Source organism: Buceros rhinoceros, unplaced genomic scaffold (genome assembly GCF_000710305.1).
Source record: "Buceros rhinoceros silvestris isolate BGI_N320 unplaced genomic scaffold, ASM71030v1 scaffold17596, whole genome shotgun sequence".
Classification (NCBI taxonomy): Eukaryota; Metazoa; Chordata; class Aves; order Bucerotiformes; family Bucerotidae; genus Buceros; species Buceros rhinoceros.
In genome coordinates, this window is record NW_010418283.1 from 14,138 (window position 1) to 23,214 (window position 9,077).

General features: G+C 50.4%; 1 protein-coding gene across 1 annotated transcript in view; it reads left to right on the forward strand.

Moving 5' to 3' along the window:
- Window positions 1–9,077, forward strand: part of LOC104495515 (lymphocyte-specific protein 1-like) — a gene marked incomplete at its 5' end in the record, with an annotated part of 13,154 nt that overhangs the window by 1,124 nt on the left and 2,953 nt on the right. The window contains 4 exons of the mRNA XM_010138490.1: window positions 2,606–2,695; window positions 5,458–5,653; window positions 6,613–6,735; window positions 9,053–9,075. Of these exons, the coding sequence (XP_010136792.1) occupies window positions 2,606–2,695; window positions 5,458–5,653; window positions 6,613–6,735; window positions 9,053–9,075 (432 nt within the window). The remainder of the gene's footprint in view (window positions 1–2,605; window positions 2,696–5,457; window positions 5,654–6,612; window positions 6,736–9,052; window positions 9,076–9,077) is intronic.

Below are 9,077 nucleotides of genomic sequence, written 5' to 3' on the forward strand. Positions count from 1 at the left end.
AGTTTGCGCTCTGAGCTGCCCACGTCAGTCTCAAGGCCCCAAGTCTTTCCACTATGTATGAGTTCAACTTATTTCTAAATACATTCAACACAGTGGAAATGTGACAGCAGGATTTGGGATTACAGCCAGAGAGAAGCAGCAGCAGGTTCATTTTGCTGGAAAAACAGCAAAAGCTATTTATAAAAAAATACCTTTTCCATTAAAAGATAATTGAGCTGCCCACGTCAGTCTCAAGGCCCCAAGTCTTTCCACTATGTATGAGTTCAACTTATTTCTAAATACATTCAACACAGTGGAAATGTGACAGCAGGATTTGGGATTACAGCCAGAGAGAAGCAGCAGCAGGTTCATTTTGCTGGAAAAACAGCAAAAGCTATTTATAAAAAAATACCTTTTCCATTAAAAGATAATTTTTTTCTCAGATACTTCAAAAATTTTTCTAAATTTTTTTTTTTTTATTTGAGAGGTCTAACAACGTTGCAAAGAAGCTTCAAAATCTTTTATGGAAATACATATTCTGCAGACAAAACCAGTGCAGTCTGTCCTGAAAGCAAACAGAAGCTCTGGGAAGTAATAATAATCATTAGCATTTCCAAACCCTGCTTCATACAGGGGCTGGAAAATAATTCGTAAAGGTCTTTAAAATGGCAGATGAGATCTCTGGTCTCTCTTTACTGGGAGATGCTGGGAGCAGCCTCCGGCGCAGAGCAGCCAGCAGCAGCCCCAGTAACCCAGCCTGTGGCACTGGTCCCATGGGCATAGGCACAGACACACTGCTGACCCCACGCGACCGTTGACGTTGCCCAGATTTTAATTGAGTGCTTAAGCCTCTGCGAAGGGGGCATTGACAGGAAGGACACTCTCAAAATGCGGGGTTTTGCTCCCTGCTCCACAGCGTTCGAGCTTCCCCAGAAGGATGTTTCTCCTTCCCTGGCCATCCCTGGTTTCTGCGGCCGCTGCTGACAGCCACCTGGGCTCGCTCATGCAGCGGGGGTCAGCCCTGGCTATTAATCTTCGGAAAAGCTTCGCTCTCGCTTGTGTAAACACTTCCCTCTCCTTCCCTCGGCTCTTCCCATGCTGGGACTCACCCCAGCCATGTCACTCTTGTTTGTGCAAACCCACCCACGGTGTTTCCTTGCACCAGAGGGCCAGAGCGAAGCTCTTCTCGTCCCTCCCCCCGACTAAAAAAAAAAAAACTAACCTGCAAAGCGATGGGTTTGCCGGAAAGATGTGTGTGGCCTTGGGAGCCAGAGGGATGGACCTCAGCTTGAGCGGTGCTGATGGGTCTGTGCTGGCTCCGTGCTTCCCCGGGATTGTGTTTGCAGAGGAGCACAGGGAAGCGACCAGTTTTCAAGTAGCATTCAGGTCTTCCTTGCTCCCTGGGAGCTTTTCTGATAGCCCTAGCACACCTTTGTAGCCAGGGCCACAAATACTGGAGAGATTCTGCCTTGATGGGCATCATCCCCTGACCATCAGCAGATCCGCAGTCCCACCGTGGCTCTGCATCAAACTTCCTGAGTGTTTTCCTGGAGCATCCACAAGCTACTGCCACACACATGGTGAAAAACTACCCAGCCCGGGCTGCAGCATCCGAGACCCAGGCAGCATCACTGCTCAGGAGTCTAAGGGGATGCTGAAGCACAGCAGGAGCTGGGCTGTGCTCAAACTCGGGGCTGAGCCGGGCGATGGCATGTGTTTTTTGTAACCCTCCTCTCCTGCAGTCAGTTCCATATTGGAGACTTCCGAATCTCAGAGAAATGCCTCGTATTTCAAGTCACCGGGGTCCTGGAGGAGGCAAAGCAGCTCCTGACACCTCGTATGAGTCAGAAAAGCAAAGAAAAGACTCACCCATGTTTAATATGAGTTTGAACTCCTGAGTTTTAAACTAATCTGTGAGTCCCACATCCTCATTCCCATTCCCAGGTGACGTGACTGTCCTGTGTCCCCAAGACATCTGTGAAGCCACCTCCTCAGGCCAATGCTTGCCATATGGCAGCCCACCCAGGACCCCCAGCCTGGAGGCAATTCTCCTTGCAAACACGAGGAAAGAAATAGGAAAAAGCCCCACAATCCCCATGCAGGGCCAGCCTGGAGCTGTGCCTGAATGCACGTGACTGGCTCAGATCTGTAGGGAATTATGAGGATCCCACCCAGAACAACCGCGTGTCCTGGGCTCATCCCCAGCAGCGTGGCCAGCCCATCAAGAGAAGGCATCCTGGCCCCCTGTTCCGCGCTGGTGAGCACCCTCTGCAGTGGGACTTCCTGGTTTTGATGTGCTGCTTGTCTTTCACTCGCCTGCGCGCAGCCCCAGGGGCCAGGCAGGCAGCAGGGTGCTCCTGCTAGAGACAAGGAGCTGCTCCTTCTACCTCTTCGTCTTGCAGCGACGACCCGAGAGATCCCCTCTGGGAGCTCCTAAGCACGTGGCATCTTTCCTATAATGGAGGATAAGGCTTCAAGTGGGAACTGGGAGCAGCCAGAGGAAAGACTACGTAATAACTGGAGGCAGAGAAGGATGGTATCAGGCTGTATGGGGCTCTTTCAGGCCAGGTTTGGGGTTTTTTTTTGCATTTCTCTCATTCTAATTTTCCTTCTTGCTGTGTTTCAGCTATGACTTTAAGCCATCAGGGACTTCAGAGCTGGAGGAGGATGAGGGCTTCAGTGACTGGTCCCAGAAGCTTGAGCAGCGCAAACAGAGGTGGGTAAGCCACAGCTGGACCGAGGGGATGTGCCCAGCAAAAGGTCCATCCCTGAGGAGGGGCGACCAAGGCCAGGTCGAGCCTAGCACATATTAAAATGAGGCCAGAGGCTGGAGCGTGAGCAGGGCAGGGATGGATGCTCTTCCCCTGCTGTGGGGGCTCGTGGGGAGGAACAGGCTCAGGGGCTGCCACAGGCTTCAGGGATGTTTGGATTGAGCTTTGCACTCCGAGCAATGGCAGCCTGCCAGGACGCCTGGGTTTGGAGGAGTGACAACAGCGGATTTAAGCCACCTGAGCTGCTGCAGGGGCTGAAATGGCCTCTAACATAATCCAGGCCAGGCTAAAAAGCTGTTCTAAGTTATTGCTGCTTCCTGGCTCATGTCAGCATAGTGGGTGTAATGGCCCCAGCCCACCTTGTGCTTGACTCACTTTCAGTGGGGGAAAACGGGCAGCAAAGCGCCCTGAGAAGCGCTTGTGTGCCAGCTGCTCAGTTCCCCTCTCCTCTTGCTGAGGTGAACCAAACTCCTGCCTCAACCACTTCCCTCGGACACCGTCTACCTGTGCGCGAACTCTGTGACTCAGCTCTCTCAGCAGCCTGACTTTTATAGGGAATTTTCCCCTTGTGATGACATAGCCTCTTATTTACCCCCGAGACTGAAAAAATGCCTAAGATTAATATTTACTGCTGAACAAATAAACAGAGCTCGCCTTTTTCTTACTTTTTTCCCAAACACTGGAGCCAAAGTGCTCTGCAAGCTGTACCTTTGCAGCCCTGACCCCACAAGCATTGCTCAAGCACCTCACCATGGCCTTGACTTTCACATCTGTGGGAGCAATTCAAAATCAGCCCCAGCTGCTTTTTAGCATCCTGCCTCTTTTTCCACCCCCTTGCAAAGGGGTCGTTTGGAGAGAAAAGCTGCTGCTGCTGCTGTTCCCTCCTTGACCCTCAAAAGAGAATTAGCTGCAAATGTTGTGTTGTCCTTTCTAGAACTTATTCCCCGGGTTTTTATGTGGTGCTGGTGTTTATTCTGTAGCAGGGCAGGAGGGTGCTGAGCGGAGGAGGAGGTGGTATCTGTGGCAGGTGAAGCCCATCTGAAAGGGGTGGTGTTTTAAAGGCAGGTGAGCGGGGTTGTGGCTAGAAGCTGGGTAGGAGAAGGAGTTGAAGGGCTGGACCCTGTGTGCTTGCTGGGAGTGGGCTTTTTGCTGAAGCTGGGCTTGCTTGCCTGTGAGTGGCTGTGCCCTATAAAGTCTCTTCAGCAGCTTTGCCTTTCCTCACCTGAAGGACAGGCTTGGAGTGCAGTGGGAGCACAGGTAGGTTGTGCGTTTGGCTGGGTTCCCCCGTGCTGGGACAAGAGTACTGTGGCCAGGGTGTCCCAACTCTCCTCTCTCCTGCTTAACCGAATGTGGAACAACCCCTGGTTTGTCATGTGAAGGATGTTTAGGTGGTGGCTATGAATGAGGGGATGGAGACAGTTGCTTTCTGTGGGATGGAGCTAAACCAGCTTGTGCATCCCTTGAGGGTCTTGGTGCTAAGGTATGTTTTCTTTTTGGTTCTGGTTCTCCCCTTGTAGGGGTGATCTGTGTCATCGCCTGTGTGCAGGAGTACTGTGTCAGGTGAGCTGCCTCTCATACAAAATTGCTGCGGTGCAAAAGCCATCCTATGGGCTGCATCAATTTTACTATGAGCTCCTACTTTAGCTGGAGGCATTGCTGGCATCCTGAGCGAGAGAAACTAGTTACCTGGGCCTTCAGAGCCTGTTTGCTGTTGGTGACTGTGCTGCTGTGGGAGCAGAATTAGTAACGAGCCAAGTGAGCCAGCATACGCATCAGCCTTTTCCCTGTGTGGTCAGTGAGGAGGGCTGGACAGGGGCTGTCTTGGGAGCTGCCTTCCCAGCAGCAGAGAGGTGGGTGGAAAAGTCTTGCTTGAACTCTTTTCCATGTTTTGGTGCTGGCTGGTGAGGCAGAAGCAGTGAGTCAGCCTTGGGCTCTGGCAGCTGCCTGCTGGCCAGCTCTCTAGCCTGGCTGCCATAAGCCGGGTGATTTTCTAAGAAATGGGTGGGAGGAGAAAGCTGTTCTCTGGCCAGGGAAAATAAGATGGCAATAACATCTGGGGCCATGTGCTCCCAACTGACTTTGTGCCCAAAGGCATCAGCTGCTCTGCTTCTGCAAAGCCCATTGCTTAAACATACTCCTGGGTCTTCTCCCCAGAGCCTTGGAGGCTCTGTTAATGCAGAAGGTGGGTTTAGGCAGAGGCAGACTGTTTGGTGCTCCACCTTGAATTGGTGCTGGGATCCATGGGGACACCATCAGACCTGTGTTTGTGCACCAGGACCATGGAGCATGCTGGTTGCCCTGGAATTTTGGCTGTAGCCAAGCAGAGAATTGAGCCAGCACCACATCATGGTGGTAGTGTCCTCTCTGCCTGGGGTCTGAGTGGAGGCGTGATCCCTGTTTTCCAGCAGGTCTTGTCTGCAGTGAGGCTGGAAAGGTGCAGATACCTTCAGCTCTGCTACAGCTCTTAGCTGAGCTGTGTCTTGGGTGTTCAGAGTGTGGGAGTGTGATGTGACTGCTGTTCTATCTGGGTGCCTGGAACTGAATGGGACAACGAAGTGGCTGCGAGCCCTGGTGTAAAACACCCAGCAAGTTGTAGGCTTGGGGGAGTGATAAAACTGGATTTGTAGAGGTCTGAGGCCCCTGATGGTATCTGTAGGCTCGTAACAACATGTTTTGCTTCTTTGACACCTCTCCCCCCAACTTCTAGGTCTCCACAACTGTCGTATCAAGAAGAGGACGCTGGTATGAGTGAAGCAGAAGTCAAGCTGCAGCAGATTCAGCTGCATCAGGAAAGCCCAGAAGAGATCCGGGAGGAGAATGTGGTTATTGGGGAAGAAGAGAGGCTGTGCCAGGAAGAACAACAGGTCCAAGAGCAGGAGGAAGAGGAGATAGCCAGTCAAGAGGTGGGATCAGGAGGAGCTGACCTTCTCCTCTCCACAGGGCTGGTGGCAGAGCTGGGGGCTGCTCTCCAAGACCTCAGCTCCCTATTGCTGCTTACATTGCTGGGCGTTGATCATGGTGTAACCTTGGCGTTACCACGCCACTCTTGCCTCTGTGCCTTCTTGGGGTCGCTGTAGGCAGCCTCTGTCCTCTTGTGAGGGTGGTGTGTTTGTTCCCAGAGTTTGTGGTGCTTTAGTTGTGTCCCTGCAATGCTGAGAAGGAAAGTGCTACGGTTTCTCCTGTGGTTTTGTGGGCAGAGAGTAGCTCTTCAGGAGAACTCAAATCTAAATTTTACTGCTTGTTGCCTTTATTGCACCTTTGGAGCACTTTGGCTTGACGTATCTCTAAATTTTGCATTGCTCCCAGCCGAGGTTTTCTTTCTTCACTCTCCTCATGGGGTGTAATTCCTGGTTAACGAGAGAGACAAAGCTGGAACTGGAGTGGTGTGCAAGTCCTAATGTCAGGGTGGCTGTACTTCAAATATTGTTTGTAACTGGATTTTTGGCTTCTGAGGCTGGTATGCTTTTTACACTTGAACTGTGTGTGTGAGTCTTCCTAGCTCTATTCTAAAGGTAGCTGCTCTCTCTCCTTGCAGCCTCTAAACAAGGAATTCAAGTTTTCCTATATCAGTAGTGGTAAGAAATCCTTATCAACTGATGCAAGGACCCCTTTCCGTATCAGTTTGGCACCTTGATCCTGCAATATGTCTCCAGTTTCCATCTTCCCCCATAATGACATACAAACTTCTTCCTGCATGTGGACATCAGATGATGTGAACTCAAGTTTCTGTGCTCCTGTATTTGTTTAGTGTAAAGCAGGAAGTCTGGGGAAGATGGGAGTGGGGGTGGGGAGGGGAATCACTTTTGCCACATCACGGACACTGACCAGCTCACTTCCCAGCTTCTTCATTGTCTGCACTCAGGAAAAGAAGAGAAGGAGAAATGAGGCTGATGAAGAAACACCAGAAAAACGCCAGAAGGCTCCAAGCCCCACCAGCCTGGAGGAGGAGGAGTGCTCTGACCATGCTGCCGTGTGCTCCATGAAGGTTTGTGTTCCTGGGGACCCTCTGGAGGCATGGCCATGATCACAGTAGAGCACCTAACCACTGATGAGGAAAGATGATCCAGGGCTATGGTACTGTAGGGTGTGAATCCAGTTACCCCGCTCCTGCTGCAGGCTGGGACCAGTCACCCGATCTGTTTCCCTCATCTTTCTTGGCTGTCACCCTCCTCTCCTCCTTCTGTGCCTGCTCTGTCTAGGCTTTGCCAATCACTGTAAAGTCTAAAGTTCATTGAGGACTCCAGGGAATATCGTAATACTGAGAAAGATGTCCGTGCTTTCAGCTTGTGAATTTGGTCAAAGATGACAGTAACTTAATCAGAAAATGAAATTTCCCTTCCCCAAAAAACCCCCCTAAACTTAAAGCACTGGAAATTCCCTGACTTACTTAGAATACAGTCAGAGAGGATGACTTAAGTTTTTTTTTTTTAAACAAATGGAGATTCCTGATCTCTGAAGCATCAGGTCCTTCCCAATCCCATCTGTCTGCCTTGGTGCTCTTGCAACACTCATTTTGAACAGCACCTGAATTGCATCTCGTGACTTGTGTGGCGTTTCCTGCAAATCCTCAGTTCTGTGCATGTGCTTTTAAATACAATAGACGGAGATAAGGGATTTCTGTAGTGAATGGCTTTTTGTCCTTGCAAGCCCTAAGCCTGTCAATTATAGCAGGGAGCGAAATGGTGAGGAGCCTGGGTAGCCTGTTAATCTGCTGGTGGGATTATCTTCCCTTTTTTTTGCATTTAGATCTGTGCTATTTGCTTCTCAGTCAGTTATTTCCTGGATGGGGAGGAATTGCACTGGTAAATAGATCATAAGAGGAAGGTTTCATCACCTACAACCGTTGCTTTTTGAGAAGGCAAATAAAAAGAGGAGAGTAAAAGAGGGTGTGGATGCAGGCCAGGTGCTAATGTTACATTTGAAAAGTGGGGTGGGGGTGGCCAAAGCATATCCCTGAAGTGGGACTGGTGGGGGAAATGCAGGAAGCACTTGCAGTGTCTTTTGCATGCTGAAACTTCTGTCATTACAACCTCAAAACACACATAAGCTTCCTGACCTGAGCTCAACTGCTGCTGCTAGGATTAGCTCAGGGAAAGGTTTAGTAATGTAGTCTCTGTGTCTTTTCATGTGATGTCAGAGCTCACCGATACACAAAGCTGAATGTAAAGCAGCTTAGAAAAATGAGCTTGAGATCCTTCCAAAGGAAGGGGAGTCTTTACACCCCAGCTCCTAGGGCTTTGTGCACACATGGAGAATTAAACACATTGACCACCAAGAAGATGTTTTGGCACAGGATTGCTCAGCAGAAATGCTGCTTGTAATGGAAAGACGAGAGCGTCTGCAGCAGGCAGGCAGCTGCCCTGCCAGCTGCGGCTGGTGGAGGCCAGGTGCGCAGCTGGGGGCAGGCAGATGTTGGGTTGCAGTGTGATGGGTCTTTGGGGTTCAGAGGGCCAGTGTGGCCTGCGGGCTGAAATAGATGCCTGGTGGCAGGGGGGAAGCCCTGAACTGGCCTGGTTCTGCCCCAGGCTGCTTGTGAGCTCAGAGTTTTGAGGCTGGCTGAGTTAGCAGATGTGGTTTCTTCTGGTCTTCAGAAAGTGCTTTGGAACTAGAGAAATGCATGACTCTTGCTGACAGGAATTGCCCTGCTGGGCAGGGTGAGGTGGTCTCTGAATAGCTTAGGGCAAGATTGTTCCTCCTAGACTGTCAGACTGAGATCTTCTGACACCTACAGCCTTTTCTAGGCCCCTCTGATTAACTTGATGCTCATTTATAGGTGATACCTGTTATGCTGCAGTGTGGGGACCCTCCAGAGCTGCTCTCCCTAGCACTTCTATTGGCCAGGGTTGCACTGTCTGGTGGTTGTGCACTTCTCTGATATGCTCTCTTGGGCAGAGTTGTTAAACATGGCCTCTCTGTGATGTTGGTTTGTTCTCTGCTTAGATAAAATTTAGCACCAGCATCCTGAAAGCATCTTAAAATGAGCTCTTAGTGCTGCTCTTTATCTGCTAACTTGGTAGGTGATGTTTCCCGCAGCACAGGGAGAGAAGGTGCCTTGTCACTTGGTTGCTGCTCCCTGGCTCTTTTAGGAGCTGGTGTTAAGGAAGAGCCTTCCCTTTGAATTGGAAGTCATTTTTGTCTCTGTTTTCTTCTTTTCTGGGGCACAAAAGAGCTGTGAGGTTTACCAAATCTGGGTGAAGGATCAGGGAAGAGAAATGGTTGAATTAAGATCAGCTGAGCTGACCTACATCCATCTGAGGTCCATGGACAACAGTACTATCTTTGTCTTCTCTCTCCCACTTTAGATCACGGACAGAACGGAGTCGCTGA